At 38.8% G+C, this 25,761-nt stretch overlaps 1 protein-coding gene across 1 annotated transcript; it reads right to left on the reverse strand.

Moving 5' to 3' along the window:
- Positions 1-24,995: 24,995 nt before the first annotated feature.
- LOC142168086 (uncharacterized) lies at positions 24,996-25,505 on the reverse strand. Its single transcript, XM_075228747.1, has one exon. The coding sequence runs from the start codon at positions 25,503-25,505 to the stop codon at positions 24,996-24,998; it is 510 nt and encodes a 169-aa protein (XP_075084848.1).
- Positions 25,506-25,761: the final 256 nt, after the last annotated feature.

Here is a 25,761-nt window from a genome sequence, read left to right on the forward strand (position 1 = left end):
TATTATTGCGCACGTGGCGAGACAAGGTGGGATATGGCCGGGAATGATTTGTGATGGCCTGGGGCATTGTTATTGTTGTTATTTGTGTAATGGCGCGTATACCCTGTGTGAGTTATACCGTGTACATTTTGTGCTGATCGTTTCTTATGTGCCATTTGTTGTCTCTACTCTTGCTTGTTTACTTGAATTGTGGTAGAACACTTGTACAACCATACACGTAAATAAATCACCCATATCGGTTTAAGAAGATGAATCCTGATATTATTGAGCATTTACATGTACTCCCATGTACTTGCCTTCTGTGTGAGAGTTATCCTGTTGGCACGTGAGTTGTCCGTGCAGCCTGATGGTAAGCTATAATCCCGTATTTTAGTCACTTAACGCACTCTAATTTACTGCACTTCAATTGAGTTTGAGCTTTAATCGCTAGTGTTTTACACTAATTGCGTGTTTTATGCCCAATGGAGTGATTCCAAGATATATAGATATTATGGAACGAAATCTAGCTATTTAGATCTTTGAAGCCTGAGTAAAAGCCTAGGGGATTAACTCGGAATCGCGTTCGGGGGTCGAGAACCACATTCGTATTGCAAAATACAAGGAACAAGTTTCACTTTGACAAAAACACACAACTGCGGTGCGTGGGGTGGCATGTGGGGCGCCGCGGCTGCCCAAATTCTACCCCAGTCAATTTTGCACGCTCTCTGATCAATCCCACTACAGCCCCGCCTGGCGCATCACCCCATGCGGCGTGCCTGTGCAATTTTTACAGAGCTGGAATCCTATTTTGCGCAGGAAAAGGTGTTTTTATCTTGCTACGACCCTACTAAATATAAATACATGTAAAAACGTTATTTTTAGGACTTTTGACACATCTTAGACCAAAGGAAGCCAAGGAGGAGGTGGAGAAGCAAAAGCACAAGGATTTCATCATCCAATCCTTACTCGAGACAAGTGTTTGGATCGTTTTATGATTTCCTTTTATTTAAACATTGTTGTGATGAATTTCTCCATATTTATGGAGTAGTTCTCTCTAGGGTTTGATGGATTTGATGTATTGATACTTGTTTGTGGATATTAACTCTAATTTTTATATATAGCATCATTTTGGATGTTTTAATCACTGCATCTATATTCACTTGTTCATTTAATCTAGAGAGGCATAACTTGTGATATTCTTGCATTCTATCTTGTTGGTTGAATTCATTAATTCTTCTTAGTAATCGAAAGAGGCTGATTGAATTGTTGATTAAAACTAGTTAGGAGGATAATCGAGAGAGGTTCTCCTAAAGACCAATCCACTACTATCTCGTGCATATCTTCACTAAACTTAAATTAGTTTATCTTGTGAGGTTGAGACTTAATCGAAGGAGGAGTTTCTACTAAACAATTAAATTAATAAACTAGTGAATTCGAGAGACTCACCTGAATATTAAAAGTGAATTATCTAGAGTTAAATCCCAACATTTGTCTTGCACCTATCCTATCAATCCTATATTCTCCCAATTGATAAACTTCTTTGCTCACTACTTGCGTCGATTGTCATTAGCCAAAAGTTTTGATTCTTTGTTAACTTTAGTTTTAATTACAGAAATATCAATTGTTGATCATCATGGATAGCAATCTAGCTATAAACTACAAAAATACTAATTAACTCCAATCCTTGTGGGTACGATATTATATTTTACTATATTCGTTTATCGAGCATATTTAAGTGTGTTTTTCGCTCGTCAAATTTTGACATTGTTGTCGGGGATTGGCAATCAATAGTGTTGGAAATAGTTTGTAGTGCTAATTCGGGAATTTTTCTTTTAATTTTATTTTTCTCTTTTTACGGTTAGTGTTCGTTGACTATGCGCATGCTACAGGTTAGATTGGTGCATGACTCGATCGTTTGGGAATGAAGTGCAACCATACAAGCCAGAAATAGAGAGACAACTGCGACAGTTGAGGAAGGAAATAAATCTCTCTGGGTGTATAGAGAAGGTTGGGAAATCCCCAACAAAAGAAAACATGGTCGGAGATGATGATAATGTAGATTTGGATGCGATGGAGGCAATCCAACGAAGAGAAAACGTTGCAAGGGATATTGAAGAAGAAGCTATTAGAGATGCAGAAATTCCATATGAATAAGTGAGGATTCGGAGGATGGCACAGAATCAGCCCTTGGATGCAGACAATATCAGAAACATAGCTCTCGGCCAAGGGTTATCAAGTGTGAGACCACCCCCAGTTGCAGCTAATAATTTCGAGTTGAAGCAAGGGTTACTTCAAACCCTTCGAAATTGTTGTGTCTTCAGAGGAAAACAGAACGAAGATCCAAAAAATCATCTAATGGACTTCGAGGAGATCATGAACACCTTTCAATATAATGTTGTGTCACAAGATGCAGTTTCCCTAAGGGCATTCCCCTCTACTCTCAAAGATGATGCAAAGCATTAGCTTCAAAGCTTGCCCTAGGTATCAATTAGAATATGGGAGGAGATGACCAGAAAAGTTCTTGCTAAATATTTATCCTTAGCTAAGATGGACAATGTTAGAAGTGAAATCCATAACTCCTGCCACAACGAGACTGAAACTGTGTTTGAAGCTTGGGAGAGGTTTAAGGAGATTGTGCGAAAGTGTCAACATAGCGGAGATGAACTCTGGAGGAAACTCCATGACTTTTGGGATGGATTGACACCGACCGCATGTGGAATATTAAGCAATGCTGCTGGAGGTCTGTTGATGAAAAAGACTCCAGAAGAGATAAGCAGAATTCTAGATGAGTTATTTAAAGATGCAAATCAGTGGCCCTCAGAGATTGCTGAAAGAAGAAGATCAATTGGTGTTCACCAGGTTGATACTAACACATCTCTGCAGGTACATCTTGATGCAATGGCCAAAGAAATAAGGAATCTAATGTTAGCCTCAATACATAATGAGCCTCATGCAGCATGTGATATATGTCGAAGAGGACACCCTACTCATGAGTGTCAAGCTACAACAGAGGAAGTGAATGTTGTGGGTAATTATAATTTCAATGCAATGGTTCAGAAGCACCCCAGTTTTTCATGCAGTTCACCTGGGGGTATAGAAAATGCATGGCAACAAAATAACTCCAGATTTCAGGAGAGGACGCAGTCTCAGTCTCAACAACGAATTTAGACTGAGTTAGAAGATTTGATGAAGTCTTTCATTATAAAGATTGATGAGATATTAGATGCTCATGGTGCAACTATTAAAGAACTTGGAACAGATTTGTGTAACATGGAGAGACAAGTGCGACAAATTGCAAATATATTGTCTGAAAGAATCCCAGGTACTCTGCCAGCTGATACTGAAAAGAATCCCAAAGAAACGGTAATTGTTGTGACCTTGATAATAACGCAAGTATTGAAAGATCCCACTCCAGTCCAAAAAGAGGTAATACCAGAAAAAGAAAGTGGGGAGGTGCTGAAAATTGAAGATGGTAAGAAGAAGAAAGGTAAGAAGAGAGTAGAGAAAAGGAATAAGGAGGAAACTTCAAGAAGAGACCAAGCACATGCCTGCTTTACCTTTTCCTTAAAATATCTACATTAAAAAGTTGGACAAGCAGTTTGAGGGATTTTTAGATATACTGAGACAAGTTAATGTAAACATGCCATTCACCGAAGTTCTCTCACAAATGCAAGCTTATGCAAAGTTCTTGAAGGAGATCCTTACAAAGAAGAGGAATATAGAAGAGACATCGGTAGTCAAGCTGACAGAGCATTGTAGTGCAATCATTCAAAACAAACTCCTAAAAAAGTTTGGAGATCCAGGGAGTTTTACTATACCTTGCTCTTTAGGCACTCTTGACTTTGATAAATCTTTATGTGATTCTGGTGCTTCAATGAATCTAATGCCTTTGTTAATTTATAGGAAACTAGAGAATGAGATTGGAGAGATAAGGTCTGCACCAATATCAATCAATAGCTGGTAGATCAAAAACAGATAACACCCGAGGGGATAGTTGAAGATGTCTTAGTGTGGGTGGATAAGTTTGTATGTCCAGTGGACTTTATAGTGGTGAAGATGGAGAAGAATAAGGATATACCCCTCATCCTAGGAAGACCATTATTAGTAACAGGTAGAGCAATATTAGATATACATGAGAAAAAGCTCATGCTTAGTATGGGGGGAGAGACTGTAACGTTCAAGATAGATGTCGAAAAGTGGTTTAAAAGGAGAAGCCAACTGCAAGTGTGGAGTTGACGGTGAAGGGTGTGAAAGAGAAGGAAGCATTGAGTGAAAAAGATAAGGGTGGGGTGTACCCCAAGATGGCTGAAAACAAGTTGTCTACAAGGATGTGTGCACTAGTTTTGGAGCGTGGAATGGATCCCGACTTTGATTCAGAGCCCGATTAGATATTTAGGGAAGTTTCATCTACCTTATGCTTTTTAATTGTGTGCCATAGGGACATGCCACAACTTAAAGTGTGGGGTGGGGGATATTTGTATGTTGTATGTATATTAGTCTTAGTTGTTGCTTTAGTTAGTTAGATGTTTTTTGCTTTTGTTAGTTTGAATAGTAGAAACAAATTGAAAAAAACATGAAAATTTTAAAAAAGAATTATTTTTCTATACGATGGATATCATTCTACAGGTTTCTTGAGGGATTGAAGTCGAAAGAAAAAGACAAAAAAAAAATCTTTTGTTAGGTAGTGTATCAATTCCCCCTTGATTTTTCTTTGTGCTGCGATTTTTTTACAAGGGTTTTGTTTGAATCGGTGTAGTTAGTTGTTATTTTGTAGAAGTAGGAAACCTTGTACTGTGATTTGAAATGAAAGCAATATATCTTGACTTTATTATTCCTTGAGAATATTGAGTGCTTTAGTTGTGATGCTTAGGCTCAGTTTTTCACTCTTGTATAAGTGCCTTAAATGGTACGAGCTTAACTTTACTTAACTGCTTTGACTAGAGTATCTTGATAATCCGATCTTTAGTGAGTTATGTTCCATGTGTGTGTGAGGTTTTGTGTTATTATATGCATTGCATTTATTGTCTAGAACTTTCCACGTGTGTTTGCAAAGCGAAATAGTAGTTTTGTTTAGTCTTGGAAGTGATATAGGCATTTCTTTGTTGAGCCAGTTATATGCTTTTAACCACCTAATTGTTATGTATCTTAGCTAATCTCTTTGAGCCTGTAATCATGTTTCTTTAGCAACCACATTAGAAGCTTTACTCATTTGTTTGAATTGACCATCTATTTGAACCTTGTACCTCTCGTGAGCACTTAAAATTGTTATGAACTGTGTAAAAGTTGAAGTGTGGGGTGGCTGGTTTGGCTTTGAGTGGAACTAATGAAATAAGGAGAAAGATGCACTGTTTTGAAAACGTAAGAGCCTCTTGAATTGAAAAAAGAAAGAAAATATAGTTGTATTGTTGTGAAAAACTTTCATGGATAAGTGGGAACTCTTGATGTAATTGTGGTTAAATAATTTTGGAGTTGATGTATATTGATGTGAAGGTGGAGTTTTGGTTTGACATAAGTATGGGGTTTTGAATGTTAGAGTGCATGTATTAAAGAGCTTAGGGAGGTGTAGTCATTCTTATATCTAAATGTATCCTACCCGTCCCGCAACCTACATTACAATCAATTAAAGTCCTACTTGATCCTTGACTGAATGAACTCGATTAGTAGAGTAGTACACTACGGGCAATCTTATGGTTCATCCTTTGTGGCATATGAATGTTGTTTCTGAGAGTTAGTAAATTCGTTCTATCTTGAGTTCCTAATTGTTCTTAAATTTTATTGTGTGGAACTACTCTATATTGTTGTGTGAAGGCACTTGATTCAAGAAGGAAAGGCAATGTCGTTGACCTCTATGTTAGAGTAAGTGAGCGGGTTATAAATAATATGTGGTTCTTTTGAGTCAAATCCTGAGGTGAATATGTTACACTATTGTGCTTACACATTAAACCGTTTGTCGATACGACATTAGAGTATAGAGATATTCGCATTTTCGTGAGACTGCACTAGCAGCTCCCAATGCGACCCACTTAGGTGGTGGACGATCCTTGAACATTTTAATGGGGTTGGACGCCTTAATTTTGGCTATTTTCGACCAAGATAATTTCCCAAACTCTCTGAGCACCTCTTTAACAGCTCTCCAAGGTTCCAAGTCTAATCCAAGGTGGTTTTACCTAGACCTATCCCCAAAAGTTAGCCTAAGTGAGGAAATGAGTCTCTATGGTGTTGTGATCCCATTAAGGGTGCTTGTGAGCTAAATGAAGCTTTGGTTCAAGTTTTGTCTGATTATTTAAGGTATGTATAACATTCTATTTCTTGGTCTTGAGCTTATAAATGCGTTGGTTCAGTTATTTGGATGAAGAATTATAAGATAGAACTTGAAGTTGTATAATAAGTTGTTGTCTCTTATTGGACTATTTTGGAGTTGTGTATATGACTTCATATGGCTGGAAATCGTGGGGAATGGCTTGATTATAATGTTCGTATTGTTGTTATGCAGGTAAATATTTTTAGTATGTTGATGATGTTTTAAATAGGAGAATAAGCAACCACACAATACATAGAAGTTGTCCATATTGTTGTAATATGTTGTTGGGTTGCTTGATGTTACTTTCATGATAGATATAAGGTTGCAATGTCATGCAAATATATCTTTTTATATTCTGGACTGTTTGAAGTTGTTTTAAGTGTAGGGGAGATGGTAAAAAGAGTTGGGGTTTGATTCCAATCCAAGCTTACAACTCGTTGTGTTAAGTAGTAGTTATGATGGTGACATTTGTACACTTGTTGTTGTGTAGCGTGAATTGTGCTGTTTTGTTATTCGGTGTGTTGTGGTGCTGAAAGTATATAGTTGAAGGTCGTATGGGATCTTGTTGTATTTTTGGACTTGGGGAAAGAAAGGAAAATAAGGGAGATGCTGCCCGTTTTAATAATAAATAAGCTTGTTGTTCATTGTACGATAGTTGCATCTTTCATAGATTAACGATAGCATTCTTATCGTTGTTGTAGATTAAAGTGCGATGAGACGATTGCAACGTGGTCATTGGATAGACTGTGATAAGGCATGTTAAGGCAATCTCTTCTTTCCTATTGGAATGATCCATATGATACAAACGAAACGAGCAAACATGCAACTTTTACAAATGGTGTTATATACGCGTATATTATATGTATATGTGTTATGGGGAAAGGTTACGGTGTTATATATGCACCAGCCACCTGATCAACTGGCATATATTTATGATTTCACCCACTGAGGCCGCGATGATCTGATGGGATGCCCTCAGAGGCTTGATGATGTTATGTACGCATATACCTATGCATTATATGACATTTATACCCATATACATGACACTATGAAAATTTCATGATTACTGAGCTATTAAGACTTACAAATTGAGTCCTTTACTCCAGGTTTCTTTCACGTCTTTTATATACTTCTTTTCATGCCTTACATACTTAATACTTTATTAGTACTAAAGTCTCTTTTGCCTGGGGACGCTGCATTTCATGCCCGTAAGTCCCGATAGACAGGTTGATAGTCCTCCTAATAGGCTACATGCTCAGTGTAAGGTGTTGGTGCACTCCACTTGCTTCGGAGTTGCGTATTTGGTCAGTATGCTCTAGGCATGTATTGATTGGTATAGCCGGGCCCTGTCCCGACCATTATGATTTTTATCTACCCTTAGAGGCTTTTAGACATATGTCATGTATATGGGTACTTGTATGGCCTTGTCGGCCTATGCATTGAGTGTACAAATGATCATGTCGCCCTTATAGGCCCTTATGTCACATGTATAAGTTTCTATATCATGGTGGATCGTCATATGTCAAGTATTCATTTACGTTTTATTTTGGTTTTCTCATGACGGCCCTTCTGTCCTATTTTACCCAAGATGGTGTGATAAGAAAGATACGTTACATTGGTACTCGGTTGAGTAAGACACAAGGTGACCTTCGCGGCCCTTCGATTTGGGTTGTGAGAATAAGGCCTTCTATGGAGCCATCTAAATACTCGATAGGTAGCTGTTGTTGTAGGCGAACTATACAAGCAGTAGATACTGATCCCATGAACCCCCGAAATCCATAACACATGCACATAGCATATCCTTATGGGTCAGAATGGTGCGCTCGGACAGCCCGTCTGTCTGGGGTTTGAAATGTTCTACTCAACTAAACTTCTCTGCCTAACTCACGCTGCACAACTCTCAAAAAATACAATGTGAAGAGCGTGCCTCGATTGGAGATAATGTACACCGGCACACAATGGAGATGAACAATCTCACGGATATAGATCTAAGCTAGCTGCTCAGAAGAATAGGTAGGTAAAACCGGAATGAAGTGGGCAGACTTGGTCAGTCTATCCACAATAACCAACACTGCGTCAAATTTCTTCAAAGTCCGTGGGAGCCCAACAACGAAATCCATGGTAATACGATCCCACTTCCACTCTGGAATCTCAAGTCTCTGAAGCAAATTGCCCGACCTCTGATGCTCGCACTTCACCTGATTACAGCTCAAACATTGAGCCACATACTCTACTATATATTTCTTCATTCTTCTCCACATTGGGCACACATATCCGGCCCTACATCTGAAACACCCATCATCTCTAATAGAAACCTCCTTGTCATCGCCATGCTGTATTGTATCCTTAAGGGCAAGCAAATAGGGGTCGTCATACTGATGAGCTCTAATGCGCTCATATAGAGAAGACCGAGAAACCACGCAAGCAAGTGTCATGCCCCAAACTCAAGGTGCACGACCGGTGCTCAACCGAGATAACTTGACAGAGCAAGCCTGTACATTACCTTTTACCCGAACTTATTAAAGAATAACAGTAAAATCCAATTTTAAGCAGTGAGGAGGATCAAGTAAACAACAATTCAAACTCGTTATCAGTAGTTACATCATTTATATGTTTCAAAATACATACTCTTTCATAGTTTGATGTGGAATGTGTGATACAATTACAACATTACCAATTTGACATTCCCCATACCAACATACCACCCACGCTATGTCTACGGAGCCTCTATTAGATACAAAAGAGTACAATGATAGTGCCGGCAACAAGGCTCCGGCTATACCTCAAAACATGGTGATAAAATGAACAAAAGATACATGACCCCGAGTGAAGTGGGGCTCACCAAATCAGCTGGGAAAAGAGTGTAGTGATATCGCTGATTAGTGTCGCCTGCCGTGGAACCACCAGCATTCATTAAAGATGCAGTGCCCCCGGCAAAAGGGATGTTAGTATTGTTGAATAGTACCGGTATGTATACTAAACACTCTCTCAATGAAACGAGAAGTAATGCTAGTAAGGACAGTCGTAATATAAGTTAAAGCCTCAAACAATTACCAAATATAAAATTAGAGATAAGATTTAAAAAAATTCCAAATTTTAAATTGGGAAAACTTTGGTACCGGTATACTACTATTCACAATTTCGATTACGATTTCCAACAAAGACACCACCATGTGTGCGGCATGGCGTCCAATCATGACCCGATCGGCTAGGACGTCTCATGCGAGACATCAACCAAATCACAATTTCAATTACCATTCTAACACTGTCACCTCTATGTGTGGCGGCATGGCGTCCGATCACGCCCCGATCAGCTAGGCCGTCTCATGGGATACATCAACCAATTCACAATTCAATTACAATTCTAAAACAGTCATCGCCATATGTGTGGCATGGCGTCCGATCACGACCAGATCGGGCAGGCCGTCTCATGTGAGACATCACCCTTTTCTATCAATCACCTCATTTCATATTTCTTGCACATCTCTTCATTTCATTGGCACTAATGGTCACAATTGTATTATTTCTCTTGTCACATTTGCCGTGTTTTATATTTCGCATTACATGATTTGTATTTCATGCACACCTTTTTACTTTCAACTATCGTCATGGACTTTCCAACAACCAGGCATTCCTATTCAAGACATTTAAGCACATATTTTAGCAAATAGGAGTTTTAGGCACATTATGATTTCTTACACAAGCTTTCATTAGCTTTCCTTTGAAACACATTTTGAGGTCAAGGCATTTAGATATGCAAGCCCTACTTTGAACACATTCTCAAATAGTAGTACAACATAACAAGAGCATTTGAATTACATATTGATCACGGATGTCGTTTGACACTAACTTATCTGAGTAATCGATTCACAATAAGCAACTCGGGACATACATGGATATTGTGGGGTTAAATTTTATGAGAACAGGTTAGCCAACATACCTTACTTGATCTTCCTTAACTCTAAATGTTCCGGAAATCTTAGCAACTTCAATCTATTTTAGAAAAGTCGCCCACGGACCGGAACTTACTGCTACCCTCTCGCTCAATTTTGTTCTTCAACTTACGGTTCTTTTTAGCTTGATGAAATTCTACCATCTTCCCATAGTTCAAGTTAGAATTCAAGGTAGTTGTAGCGGCCTCATTGATAACCAAAGGGCTAAGGCCCTGCACAAACCGATGCACTCTAACCTCCATAATGGGCAACATGTGAATAGCATACTTGGACAGGCACGCAAACTATATATGGTACTCCCACACACTCTCGCTACCCTGTCTTAGGTTCTCAAACTCCACAGCACGGGCAGCCTTAGTGTCAGCAGGCAAAATATTATCCATGAAAGCGTCGGCAAACTCACTCCACCTCACCGAAGGGCTCCCCTCCTCACGGTAGTCCTCCCACATCTCAAACGCCGGGACCGAAAGCTGGGGTCAGAAGTGGAACTGGAATATTAAGTGGAGGATATTGCACCCTTGTCAAGTGTAGGAACTGGTTCACCCTGAGCAGGAATAGTACAACCAGGCGGTGTAGTAATCGGGGGAATATCCTCACCCCTCGGGTGTTCACCCGCATCATCAATGATAGAATCAACTTCCACTCTTGGGGTAACATCACTCCTTGGCCAGTTCTTGCCTTCTTCTTAGGTGCCATTTACTGAAAGTTAGAGCAATGCACAAGTTAAGGGAGGAACAATCGTACAATCAGCTTTATCGCACGATCAAGAACATCAAAGAAGGGTATTATTCCTAAATGTCTAAGTAGCCTTCTAGTTATAGATGTGTTCGGCAATACACCGATAAGAAGGACTCTACTAGACATGGCTCCGAGATATCCTAGGACACTTTAAAATCTTAGGCTCTGATACCAAGTTTGTCACGTCCCAAACTCGGGGAGCGCGATCGGTGCTCAACCGAGTGAACCCGGTCAAGCAAGCCTATTGAATACTTTCTACCCGAACTCCCCTGTGATTTAAAGAGAACACGTATCTTTGTTAATTAACCAATAAGGAGATCATGTAGACAATACCAAATTCATTACCATTAGTTATTTCATTTAATAAGTCTTAAAATGCACACATTCTCATAGTTTGAAGTGGAACAATTGATCAAAACACAACATAATTTGTTTGACTTTCACATCACCCATATACACCCACACAATGTCTACGGAGCCTCTAATAAATACAAAGAGTACAATGATAGTGCCGGCAACAAGGCTCTGGCTATACCTCAAAAGATAATGATAGAATGAACAAAAGATACATGACCCCGAGTGAAGTGGGGCTCACCAAGTCAGTTGGGAAGAGAGTGTGTCGCTATCACTGATCAGTGCAGCCTGCTGTGGAACCACCTGCATCCATGAAAGATGCAGTGCCTCCAGAAAAAAGGGACATTAGTACTGTCGAATAGTACTAGTATATATGACTAAATACCCTCTCATAAGAACGAAGAGTAATGCAAGTTAGGACAATCATGATATCAGTAAAAGCCTCAAACAGTTATCAAATATCAAATTAGGAATGAGATAAGTTTTCATGTAAATTTCCACATTTTAAGTTGGGAGACCTTTAGTACCGATATACCACTGTTCACAGTTTTGATTACAATTTCCAATATAGTCACCACCATATATGCGGCATGGCGTCCGATCACGACCCGATCGGCTAGGCCGTCTCATGTGAGACATCATCCTTTTCTATCAATCATCTCGTTTCATATTTCCTGCACATCTCTTCATTTTATTTGCACTAGTGGTCACAATTGTATTATTTCTCTTGGCACGTTGGCCGTGTTTCATATTTCACATTGCGTATTACGTATTTTATATTTCATGTTTCGTATTTCATGCACACCTTTTTACTTTCAACCATCATCATGGACTTTCCAACAACAAGGCATTTATATTCAAGACATTTAAGCACACATATGAGCAAATAAGAGTCTCAGGCGTATTACGGTTTCTTACACAATTTTCATTAGCTTTAACTTGAAACACAACTTGAAGTCAAGGCATTTAGATATGCAACCCATACTTTGAAAATATTCTCAAATAGTAGTACAACATAACAAGAGCAATGAATTATATATTGATCACAGATGTCTTTTGACAACACCTTATTCGGGTTAATCGATTCACAATGAGCAACTCGGGACTTACATGGATATTATGGGGTTCAATTTTAAGAGAAGAGTTTAGCCAACAGACCTCACTTGAGCTTCTTTAGACTTTAAAATGTTCTGGAATTCTTAGCAACTTCGATCTATTTTAGAAATGTAACAAATCGAACCAAAATTAGGAACATGATCATGGTTCTAGCTCATTCGAGCATTTTATCAAACACTAGGTGCATATTAAGGTTTCAAGATCCTTTTATGGAGGATTCCATCATCCCACAACCCATGTTTTGCCATTTTTAGGTTAACAATCTCCCTACATTCCTTGATAACACATGCATGCAAAATAAACAACTCCCATACCCATGAATTATCTTACTAATTGCCCATTTCTAATTAAGTTTTGAAATTAAGGGTTAGTGTGTAGAATATTACATCTAGGATGAAGACGTAGTGTGCTTTCCTTATGAATCTTCCACGATTTGAGTAAGAATTGGTGGATGAAGCTTAGGAACCCTTTTCTCACTCTATGACACCCTCTCACTCTAGAAATATATGTTTTCCCCTTTAAAATGATCCTCAAGGGTGTTTTATTAGAATAGGGTCGGGTTCAAAAATTAGAAAAATAAGAGCCCCGACATCGGTCTGCGGTCACATATCCGACCACGTAATGCTTCTGCGGTCCGCAAAATGGCCCTTCGGATTTGGGCACCATTGCCTGGGTTTGCGGCCGTTTTGCGGCCCGCAGACCCGTTTTGCTATTGTATAATGCACCATAGAACTTCTCTCCGAAAATCTCCTTGCTGGTTCTTCGATCGATGTATGGCCCACGAAATCATTTTGTGGTCGCATAATTAGCTGGAAATGACATCCAAATGTTTCCAAATTGACTGCCTCACTCTGCGGCCATTTTACGGCCCGCAGAGCGATTCTGCAGTCACATAATGGCCCGTAGAAATGCCTTTTTCTGCAAAGCATTTTCCTTCAAATCCCCAGTGTACTGTTCAACCCAAAAAGTTCGTACCTGAGCTATTATTTACACATACGCCTACCTCGACACCACAAAACCTTGGGTTTTAGGTAAAATTTTATGGGGCCTTACAAATACAATGATTTATGGTCTTTTAGACGATGTGGTTTGCACTAGGATCTCTTGCGGTGATCTTTGGTTCAGGATCATAGTGTACCTTCAAGGAGAAATGTTAACTTGAAGGCAAGTTAAGGAGGATTCGAAAAAATTGGTCAGCTTGGTAGTGTAGGGTCAGCATAGTAATAAAGGTAATTGGTTCCTTTGTTGTGGTGATGCTTTACCTGTGTTTTGTGTCAATATACTTGGGTTTGACGGCTTGCGTAACTTGGTTAAGTTAGGGAAATTCAGTATTGATTTCTTAGTTATGTGTGGACGGGTTTTGAATAGTTCTTTATAGTGTCGAGGACGGCTTGGGTTGGATGTCTGCCAGCGGCATAAGGAACATGTTGGGTGTTATGATTTTTCTCTTGTATGGGGTCACGAGTTCTAAATAGCATGGACGGTTTCAGGTGTGTAGAAGATTGCTAGCATTATCTGGTACTGCACTCCAAAAGGCGCATTGTGCTTTGACTTGCAGATGCCTGACATGTATTACGATAATGGCCCGATTGATTGAATATTGATGGTCAGATTTATCTATGTTGAAATAAGAAATTATGGAAGTATTTCTCGTGGAACGATTGTGTATGATGAATATGTCAGTAATTTGAATAATGTAGATGGGATCAGGAGATTATGGTATTCTAGGGATTTGAAGACGAAGAGGATTCTCATAGGCATGTGATATAGATATATTATTGGGCAAATTTATATTGTTATCTACCTATTTTGGGAGGATCGGAATTTATTTGGAGGCCATTGGTGGGCCTAATGAGAATGTGTATTCTACATCAAGTCAAATTTGTCTACCCAACACAGTTATTGTGGAGGGATGTGTTATAAGTTGGAGTTGGTCTTATTCGTGTTCTGATATGTTCCATGTGTTACTCTCATATGCTATGATGGGTTGTGATCTGTTTATTACTTTTACCTGATGTGATTCTTTGGGGGCCTTGGGGCAAAATACAAGCGAGATGATTCTCGGGGTGTTGAATGTTTGATTGCGCCTTGGTTGTGGTCTTTCTATTTGTGGTATATTGTTCTATCCATTTTTGCATAGCTATGGTCATGCACTTCGCGTGTTTGTTGTTGATGTGTATATGGTTGTTTATAGTGAGCATCACGGGTCGACGTATCCTATGTGTACATGTGTTTCGATTGGGTCACCCATCATATCAGAGTTATGTTGGAATATGATCCTTTGGGCTTAATTTTTGTGTTGCTTTTCTTCCCTGTATGATGGCTTTATTGCATTGCGCTTCATGGTGGTATCTGTTGAGCTTGCGCGGTGGTTCTCTTTTTTGATTCTCTTCAATTTTTGGGTACATCAAATTTGTCGCTTGTTTGGTGCACTTATTGCATGGTATGTGACTCTAGGTAGGGTTTGTGTGGCATATTGGTAGAGCAGCTTGTATTGGATGATGTGAAGTTATTGGGCCTGAATTGAGTGCTATCAGATTTGATTAAGCTATGTTTAGAACTATAGTGTGTTTAGTCAGCCTAGATTTTGGCTTTGGTTCTCGTCGTGCAAGAGAGCTCCATGACTTGTTGATGTGATGTGGGGTTATGAGTTTCTGTGTATTTCTTTCATCATTGGTTGTGTTCGAATATTTGGAACAAGGTTTATATTGATAGGATGTTAGATACCGATACATAATTTTCTATTTGAATGACTATTGTGGTTGGAAGCTCTGGCTATGTGTATCTAAGTTATGTAGAATATCATTTGAGTACACTTGGGATATAGTTACGACTTGATGCAGTTTAATACTGACTTATATAGCATATAGATGCGAGAATCTTCTCTCATAATTAATTTGGGGAGTTGGAGATTGGGTTCTAAGGGTTGTGAGTTAAGGTAATGATCATCAGTTAGATTGTGTTGTCAGACTTTTATAGATTGGGATGAAGTGAGATCACCCATGGGTAGGGGCATGGTGAGTTTATACAGTGACTTGATGGCTTTGGGATGATTCTTCGCACATTCAAGGATCAACACATGTTTAAGTAGGGACGAATGTATTGACCCGAGATGTTGTTATGAGAATTTGTATTCAGTTAGGTGTTTTGAGGTCATGCGTAGAAATGTATGGTGTATTATGACTTATGTGTATCGTTGGTTTTAGTTCCTCGATAGTTCATGATTGAGTTGTAGGTACTATCACGCTACTCTTTTTGTATCTATTAGAGGCTCCGTAGACATAATGCGGGTTGTACCTTGGTTATGGGGAAGTCAAACTAGTAATGTTGTAATTGTATCACGCGTTCCACTCCTAAACTTCGAATGTGTAATGCATTATTTTGTAGACTTATAAATGGTGTAATTATTGGTAATTAATTTGGTATTGTTCACATGATCTTCTCAGTCTAATTAATGAGAATATATCTTCTCTTTACTCATATGTATGTTTGGGTAGAAGGCATTGTACATGCTTGCTTAGATGGGTTGTCTCGGTTGAGCAACGGTCGCGCTCTCTGAGGTCGGGCATGACATAAGAATGCCCTGAATAAAGTATTAAGTGAAGCTTATGTGCCTACCAGTATCACTAGCGGGGAGATGCTAACATGGTAGGACAGGTACTGGAGAGTCACAAAATTACTTTCCAGAAGGGAGCTACCGCTGGAAGGGTTGAGTCACAACAAAGCGTTGCTCATCACTCTACCATTTGAAGACAAGTTCATTGCCAGTGTCTTGATAGATGGAGGTTCGTCCCTAAACATATGCTCACTAACTACTTTGAAAAGACTTGAAAAGGCCTGCATGAGAAACGGATGGGAAGCATTAATGTAAAAGTGTTCGATGGATCTCAAAGAACCAGTATTAGGGAAATCAATCTTGATCTTCAGATGGGCGCGACTTGGTTTGATGTCGAATTCCAAGTGCTAGACATATCCTCCACCTACAACTTGTTATCGGTACGACCATGGATACACGTAGATGGGGCAGTCGCTTCTACTCTGCGCCAGGTTGTGAAGTTTGAGAGGAATCATCAAGAGGTAATTATTCATGGGGATGGAAGCAACCCTATCTTCACCAACCATATCGTGCTAGTTATCGAGAACAATAGAAAATTAGGAGGAGAAACATACAACCGCATTGAGCGGGTAAATGCAAGAAAGTGAAGTTTCCTAGTAGTTCAGTAGACTTTCGAAGATAAGTACAAAATTCATCGCACTGATCCACAAGACTCTGCTAAACCAGCTCATGACTCGTGAGACCTAAGCAACCTAGTGCTCCAATACTAACTTGTCACTATCTAACTCCCACCGGAGCCGCGATGGTGCCTAACACTACTTGCCAGCAAGCCAACGGTCTCATTATATCTTAATCATTTGAATATATCATAAGTATCTGATAAAAATAATTGAAAAACTTCTACAACTATCCCAAATTCTGGTGTCAATGAGTACATGTGCACTATTGAGTATCAAACATAAACAAATCCATAGTAAAACTGTCTGTGTAATAGAATAGTACTGAAGAAAATAAAGGAAAAGAGAGTCAAGGAATCCTGATGTCATAACACCCTTTAAGTCGCCAAGCAGGTACTAGCACGGATCTAGATCACCATGTGCTGATGCACCTGGATCTACACACGAAGTGCAGAGTGTAGTATGAGTACAATCGACCACATGTACTCCATAAGTAATAGAACTAACCTTGGGCTGAAAGCAGCCACCAGCTCAGAAGAAGACAATCAGCTTCCAATATAATAACAACACAAGTATAATAATGACAATAATAATAAATAACTCAAAGGAATTAACACCGGCCTCAAGATGACCAAAATCTAGTAAAATCAACTTAATATAATCAATACGTGCTATGGGAATTGATTCCATATGTAAAGCTAAGATCTTTAACAAAAATCAAAACGTCAACCCCGGGCCGCACCTCAGAACCTGACAAAATCCAAAAATTCCGAACACCTATTCAATTACGAGTCGAACCATACCAAAATTATTTAATTCCAACCATAAATGGACCCTCAAGTCATCATATCTCACTCTCCAACAACATAGTCTAAAACCCCCAAATTTCACTTCAAAATCACATAAACGAGGTGTAATAATCAATATTTATCAATAAAAATGATGAATCATCACTTACCTCTTCGATTATGGTGAAAAGAACTCCACATATTGCCTATAGCCGAACTCCACAACTCAAAAACTGATAAAAATGACAAACCGTTCGCGAAATAAGATCTGTCAGTGAAACCGCATCTATGATCAAAATCATCGCTTCTGTGGTCAAAATCTCGCACTTGCGAGCCTCACTTAAGTCCCCAACCTTACGCACTTGCAGCCACATTAACGCACCTGTGGAACCTCTTCTAGGGTACTTGTTTTGCACTTACGGATTCCCAAAAATACACCCATTCTTGCTTCTGTACTTAACAGACCGAATCTACGGTCTCGCAGATGCGGAACCTACCTGGCACCTGCAACTTTCCCGCATCCAGCCAAACCCCACCTGCAAATCTTCATGCGCAGAAGTGCATCCGCTTATGTAGGAACCCCTACATATCTGAAACCTCTCCTCAACCAAGCCAACCTCGCGGAAGCGCACAACTTGTCACACCTGCTGCCAGCACCTCGTAGGTGCGCTTACAGCAGACTTGAAGCCATCAACATTTCCTTAAGTCCAAATTTCAATCTTAATTGCACCTAAGGTCCTCAGGACACCATCCAAACATACCAACACATCCTAAAACACGATATAAACATAGTCGAAGCCTCAAATCACATCAAACAATATCAAAATCATAAAACACACCCCAATTCAAGCCTAATAAAATAAATGAACTTCCTACTTCTAAAAATGTAGTCGAACCTCATCAAATAAACTTTGAATGGCCTCATATTTTGCACACTAGTCCCAAATGAGACAATAGACCTATTCCAACTCCATGAACCAAAATCCAAACCTGGTGCCAAACTATTATATGCTCGGTCAAACCTCTCAAACTTTCCAACTTTCGCCAAAAAGCCCAAAACAAACCTACGGACCTTCGAATCAATATCAAAATATACGCCTAAGTCCAAAATAACCATACGAAGCTATTAGAATCATCAAAACTCCATTACACAATTGTCTACACAAAAGCCAAACTGAAAGCTTCCAACATTGGGACTAAGTGTCTCGATTCACTCCAAAACTTCCCCAAAACAAATTCAACCACCCCGAAAGTCACATAACCACAAATAAACATAGAAGAGACAATAATAGGGTAACAGGGCTACAATATACAAAAAGACCGGCCGCGTCATTACAATACCCATGATCTTCCACCTCTTGAACATTTTAGTAAAGAAGGTGTAGATCATGCCCCCAGGATCCCCAAAAAAAATATTTCTTTCCCCTCAGGATAAAAACCACCATCTAGTGACATTGAATCAACAATAAATTAGCAGTCCAAAAATATTTCACACGCTCACAATAAAATGCTTAGCAAGGCAAAAAAATATTGAGAAAAAAGTTGAATAGGTTGTAGAGAAGCCTTCTCAGCATGCAGAACTCATCAAAGCCTTACAGCACAAGTTAGCAAGCTTGTAGTACGATATTTGTCCGTCGGATACTTCTCTTTTCCATTTGTTCTAGTAGCACCAGAAGGAGATGGTGTCTTTAAGAGAGCAAATAAACCTCACAAAAACTGATCACTTTGTTCCCAGACACCCAGAAGTTCTCAGGTCACTTATCTTCCTCCCAAGTATATTCTCTTCCCAAAGCTATTCCCTTCCTCAGCTAGATTTTCATGTAACACTCCATATATTCAGATTAGGCATGAATGTGTAAAATGAGTACATAGAGTGACGTGCATAAGATTCAATAAAATTGACAAAGTTTATGAAAGGCCTGTCTTCCAGCCTGATCAAGTGAAAATCTATTAGGAATTCAAGAAAACATAAAACACTAAAGTCGTTATTAATTCAAATGCCCGAACGGATCTCCGTGTAATAATTTACATGTTTTTTACTGGACAATGCGCAGTCTGCATGCTCAGCTACGCGCTCATCCATCACGTGCACGGTAACACACTTGTTGCAGTGCCACCGCCCTTGCTGCACATTCAGTTGCGCGGTTGGGCCCTCAGTTGCATGGGCGCGCACCTGAAGGAAGATCTCGAGAACCCAACTTGTTGATTCTATGTTTATTTCAATTCACCAACACCTTATTAATATGGGCAAACCATTCAAATCATTAGTTATTCGATTTAGACATTCTTGTTGAGAAAAGAAACCCTAGAACTCGAATTCAAGATGATTGAACGTTCATCGACTAATTGATTATAGCATTGGATTAATGATTATAGAATCTAAGTTCATGAGATATGAGTTGATGGGTTTGATAGAAAAGCATGAACGGTTATATGTTTGGGTTGTTTTGTAGCACCCCAGAAAATTTTGAAGTACTTAAACGCTATTAAGAAAGTTAATGTGTGCTAATTATATTATTTTTTGTGCAGACGAGGACTATTAATATGATGGATATAAATTTGATATGACAATAAGTGTACGAGGCATATTATAAGTGATGTGGTTTCTAAGGAGAGCCCTAAGTCTAAGTCAAGTTGGACATTACATGATAGACTAAAGTTCCAAATGAGTACGCACAAGACCAAACTTTGGACATGAATATCTACATATATATAATGAGTTATGTGATGAACAGTCTTTAAAATAAAAGATCTTTGAGTCTAGTTTCTAACGCCTCAAACCGTTTGTTATTTGGACACCCCTACAAGAAGTTATGACAAAATTACCAAAGACTGGCAGAATGTGATTCTGCGGCCATTGTGCGGACAGTTTAGCGGTCCATTGTGCGGACCGCATACCCATTCTGCAGTCTATTCTGCGACCATAGATCTTAGTTCGGAGAGTTCATTTTTCTATTTTTATAACCCGACCCCATTTTGATAAATAGACTTTGGGGTTCATTTTGAAGACAAAAACCTGATATTTTTAGAGAGAAGTGAGAGTGTTCTAGAGAGATGAAGAAGCTCAAGTGCTTTGTTCATCAAAATCTTGTCCAAGCTTTGAAATGCAACAAGGAAATCTCACAAGATTTTCACTCAAGAGGTAAGGATCAAACCCTAATCTTCAATTTCGAGTTTGGGGTAAAAGATGGATGATGGGGAGTATGATTCTTGGGTGTAAGAGTATTATTTATACATGCATGTACTAATAAGGTTTGTGAGAAAATTGTTGATCTCAAATAAGTAAGGATTTGGTTGTGAAGTGAAATAAATCTTGTGGACGAACCTTGTAACCAATTTTCATACCTAGTGTTTGATAAAATGTTTGAATGAGCTGAGACCAAGAATATCTTCCTAATTATGGTTCACTTTTGATATGTTTCTAATTAGATTGAAGTTCCTAGGATTTCTGGAACATTGTAGTAATTTATGGTAAGTTCAAAGCGAGTTATGTTTGTTGAACTACTCTCTTAGAATTTAATTCCATGATGTTCCCGTAAGTTTTAAGTATGGTTGGTTCAAGTTCCTTATTCTCATGTTCCGAGTTATTCCCAATAAATTCAATCAACCTGAGTAAGCAAAGTATCGAGAATTATGTATTCAAAATGTGTTCTGAATGTTCCTATCACGTTACGTTATGAAATTACTGACGCAAAATTAAAGTACTTTTAAGCTCAACAATAAATTTGCATCAGGAAAATAATCGAGGCTGAAAAATATTACAATAATCGTAGTATTTTATTTTAAATATTTGAGTGTATAATCTCTATGAATCCAAGTGCTTGAAGCTTGATCTTGATCTTGACGTGTTTTTAATCCAAGGGCTTGCAGCTTGTTCTTGAATCTTCGTCTTGATCTTTTAATCCTTAGAACACTTGAATGCTTGTAGCTTTTAGAGAAATCTGCAGCGTTTGATCCACGAGCTCCCTCTTGCTTATGAAGACCCCTATTTACAGTTGTGGGATGGAAGAGTTATGATAAGAACAAACTATTTCCGGCCAATCAGATTGAAGAGTAACAATGCCGCATTTGATTGGCCAGAACATGTCACTTGCACATGTGGTGCGATTTCATTGGCCCTTTAATTTGACTTGGCATGCATTGTCATTTTGACATGTGACACAATCCTATTGGCTCTTCTGTTTGACTTGGCGCGCCACATCATTTGACACGTGACACCAAACAAGGCCTGTAGGAAGATGGTATCTTGGGCTTAATAAAGTGGGCTCATCATTTTAGCCCAATTAAATAGGCTAGCCCAATAGATTAAGACTTATTTATTTAATCCATATATGTTGGACTTATATAACTAATCCAATTATACTAGCCCAATAAATTTATTTGAACTAATATCCTGAAGTTAAAATATAGTCCAAATTATTTTACGAATTTAATTCTCAATAAAATTTATATGCCTACAAATACCCCTGCTTCAATGCTTGTCAAGGTCTTTCAACTTTTGAAGACTAGACTTAAGTATTAACTTGATAATAGTATGTAAATCCTATTTTCCAAAACAGATAATGGATCAATGTATAATTGGTTACGTGTCCGTTGATAGCATGTTGGTGGTTTGGTCCACACTTAAATATTAAAGTGACTTCAATCATTGTAATTACCAAGAGAGATGATAATTATTATCATTATTATAATGTAGATGCCATTTTCCTCAATTTTGTGGACCATCGGTACAAGCTGACCGAATCCATATGGATTTGGCAATTCCTTTCCTTGATTAGAAAAGGAGAACAGAAGGCAAACGCTATTGGCAATTCTTTCTTTGATTGGAAATTGGAAAAGGAGAATAGAAGGCAACGCTATTGGATACTATGCGTAGGTGCAATTTCAATTTGAACCCCTCTAAGAGTCTAATTAGAACAGCTATCCCACATCGGTGCTTTATTTTTTAATAGTGTCTTCTGAGATCTATAAATACCATATACTGTGTTTGCAAAACACTTTTCGTCTACTTTTTGACGACTTGAAAGCATTAACGCGAAGGTAATTTCTTCTTCTTCTCTTGTGCTTTCTTCTTTTTGTATTTTGTTGTCTCTTTTTTTTCTTTCTCAGAAGTAACTTCATCAAACTACGAAGTACTTTAAAAGTTCGAGACGAATACCATTAAAAGTTTGCGGTGGAGACCTTTAAAAGAACGCGATAAAGACCATTAAAATTTGTGGCGAAGACCCATAAAAGTTCGCGCAAAGATCCTTAAAAGCTCGTGGTCACGATCTTTAAAAGTCAAAGTGAAGACCTTTAAAAGTTTCCGGTGGAGACCTTTAAAAACTCGCGATGAAGACTTTTTAAAAATTCATGGCGAAGACCCTTAAAAGATCGCATAAAGATCATTAAAAGCTCGTGGTCAAGATCTCTAAAAATTCACGGTGAAGACCTTTAAAAGTTCGCGGTGAAGACCTTTAAAAGCACGCAATGAAGACTCTTAAAAATTCGTGGTAGAAATCTTTAAAAGTTGGCAGTGGAGACTTTTTAAAGTTCGTGACGAGCACCTTCACAAGCACCTTTAAAAGTTCGAAACATACGCCTTTTAAAAGTTCGGAACGAAAACCTTAAAAACTGAATGCCTTTAAAAGTTTGAGATGAACACCTTTAAAAGTTCGCAACGAAAACCTTTAAAAAAAATCTGACACAAACTTCCCTTTTGACTTTGATGCAAATATTGTCATCATTTCAGTGAAGACACCATTTTACCCTAGCAGGTTGCCCCCTTTAAATCAAATGGGATCCAAAGTTTAACAGAAGAATGGTATCGCAACTCGATTTTTAAGTGGTGGTTGAATGGATTATATTCCATCGTATTTTATTCGAACAAAGATCGGGGCACTATGTATCTTTTAAACTCATGCGACTGAACTCAGAATGAAACTCTAAGCAGCCTACGTACCTCGGTAAAGAGGATCAAGTCATACCATAGTTCAGAATGGGTGATTAATTTTTTTTTATTTTATTTTTTTTAAATTTTTTTATGTCCTAACTTTTGCCTAGGCCACCTCTTTCGAGGTTTTCAACCTAGCGGACTCTTTTTTTTTAAAATATTTTTTTGTATGTCCTAACTTTTGCCTAGGCCGCCTCTTTCGAGGTTTTCAACCTATCAGACTCTTTTTTGGTTATTTTCTTTTTTATATGTTCTAACTTTTTACTAGGCCGTCTCTTCCAAGGTTTTCAACCTAGCGGACTCTTTTTTGTTTAGTGGGCCGTACACAGTTTAGACTCATGCGGGCTAGGAGTGTAGGAACATGGAGTTTAGTCTCATGTGTCAAGGAGCGTTGCAACTTCAAGGATAATACTTCTTCAAAAACTTGCCATTGGTAGGACCGATTCTCATGCCATCTGCATCAACCAGCTTGTAAGCCTCACTTGAGTAAGCTTCTTGTATGACATATGGCCCATCCCATTTTAAAGTGAACTTCCCTACAGGTTTATTGGAAGTCATTATGGGTCTTTGTATGACAAGGACTTGATCTCCTACTTGAAAGGATCTTGGGCAAACTCTTTTATTGAAGGCATGAGATAATCGAGCTTGATAACATTCAAGAATCTGTTGAGCTTCCAACCTCTTATCATCAAGATTCTCCAACTCTGTTAATCTAAGTCAAGCATTTTCTTCATCAGTGATCCCTTCTTGGATAGCTAATCGTAATGAAGGTATTTGATGCTCGAGTGGTAAGACGGCTTCGACTCCATAAACGAGTGCATTAGGGGTTGCTTGTGTTAGAGTGCGGTGAGTTTTCCTATATGCCCAAAGAGCTTCTTCCATACAGTCAAGAAAGTCTCGTTTGGATATAAAGATGACCTTTTTTAACAAGTTGCATGGATTTTGTTGAATGCCTCAACTAGACCATTGGCGGCAACATTGTACATAGAAGAGTTACATTGCTTGAATCCAAAGAGATCAAAAATCTTGTTCAACAACCTATTATGGAATGGCTTGCCATTATCCGGTGTTATGTAATGAGGAATGCCAAAGCGATAGATTATGTTTACTCGGATGAAACTTGCAACATTTTCCTTCTTTGCCTCCTTAAGAGCAACAGCTTTAGCCCATTTTGAGAAGCAGTCAGTTGCAATCAAGATGTATAGGTACCCACCAGAGGACTTTGGCAGTGGTCCAACAACGTCCAATCCCCAAGCGTCAAACGGCCAGGATGCCACAGTTGGGTGTAACACTTTAGGAAGTTGATGAATAAAATCCGCATGGAATTGACAAGCCTTGCATCTTCTAGCGTAGTCCAAGCAATCTTTTACCATCGTTGGCCAATAATATCCCATCCTTTTTATATGGAAGTGGAGCTTTGGTCCAGATTTGTCTGACCCACATACCCAAGAATGTACCTCTTGTAAAGCATGGAGTGATTCTTCTTCCCATAAACATCGCAAGAGTTCTCCCTCGAATGACCTTTTGTATAGAGTATCTTTGTAGTAAAGGAAGCGAGGTGGACGATGACGGATCCCATAGCTTAAGTAGTCGATACTGGGTTATCGCCATTCTTCTTTCTCAGCTTCAGAAACAGCGACAAGATGCTTGAGTTCATTTCCTTTGCCTTCAACCTCATTTGGCGGTGGTACACCCCAATTTTGGCAGATAGTAACTTGCGCTTGATCAGGCAGGGTTAACGATGAAGCTAGGGTACCTAAAACATCAGCCTTCTTGTTTTCTTTCCTTGACACATGTTGAATAGTCATGTCACTGACCCACCCCATTAGTTTTTTAGCATAATCATGAGATGGGCGCAGTTCAGGTTTCTTGACCTCATAACTACATAAAAACTGGTTGATCACCAACTGGGAGTCACCAAAGACTTGCAATTGCAACTGATTAATTTCGACAGCCATTGCAAGGCCATGTATTAGTGCTTGATACTCAGCAACGTTGTTAGAGCAGAGTTGTGTCAATGTAAAAGAGTAGGGTAGAAATTCACCTTGAGAAGTGACAAATACGACACTAGCACCCGCTCCTCCGCGATGTGCAACACCATCAAAGTACATCTTCCATGGAGCTTGAACTTCAATGACCATTGCGTCCTCATCAGGTAGTTTGTCAGTTAGGTCCCAATAAATAGGTATGAGGTTATTTGCCAAGAAGTATGTCAATGCTTGTCCTTTTATAGCCTTTTGAGGGATGCACAAAATCTTGAATTGTTGAAATTGAATATACCATCTCGCTAGTTGATCACTAAGAAAATGTTTTGACATCACGAACTTGATGGGATTTTCTCTAGAAACAAGACGAACAACATGAGCT

This window comes from Nicotiana tabacum, chromosome 2, assembly GCF_000715075.1.
Source record: "Nicotiana tabacum cultivar K326 chromosome 2, ASM71507v2, whole genome shotgun sequence".
NCBI classification, from domain to species: Eukaryota; Viridiplantae; Streptophyta; class Magnoliopsida; order Solanales; family Solanaceae; genus Nicotiana; species Nicotiana tabacum.

Coding starts and splice junctions, on each gene's coding strand:
- LOC142168086 (XM_075228747.1), bottom strand. CDS start 25,505: ATGTACTTTGATGGTGTTGCACATCGCGGAGGAGCGGGTGCTAGTGTC.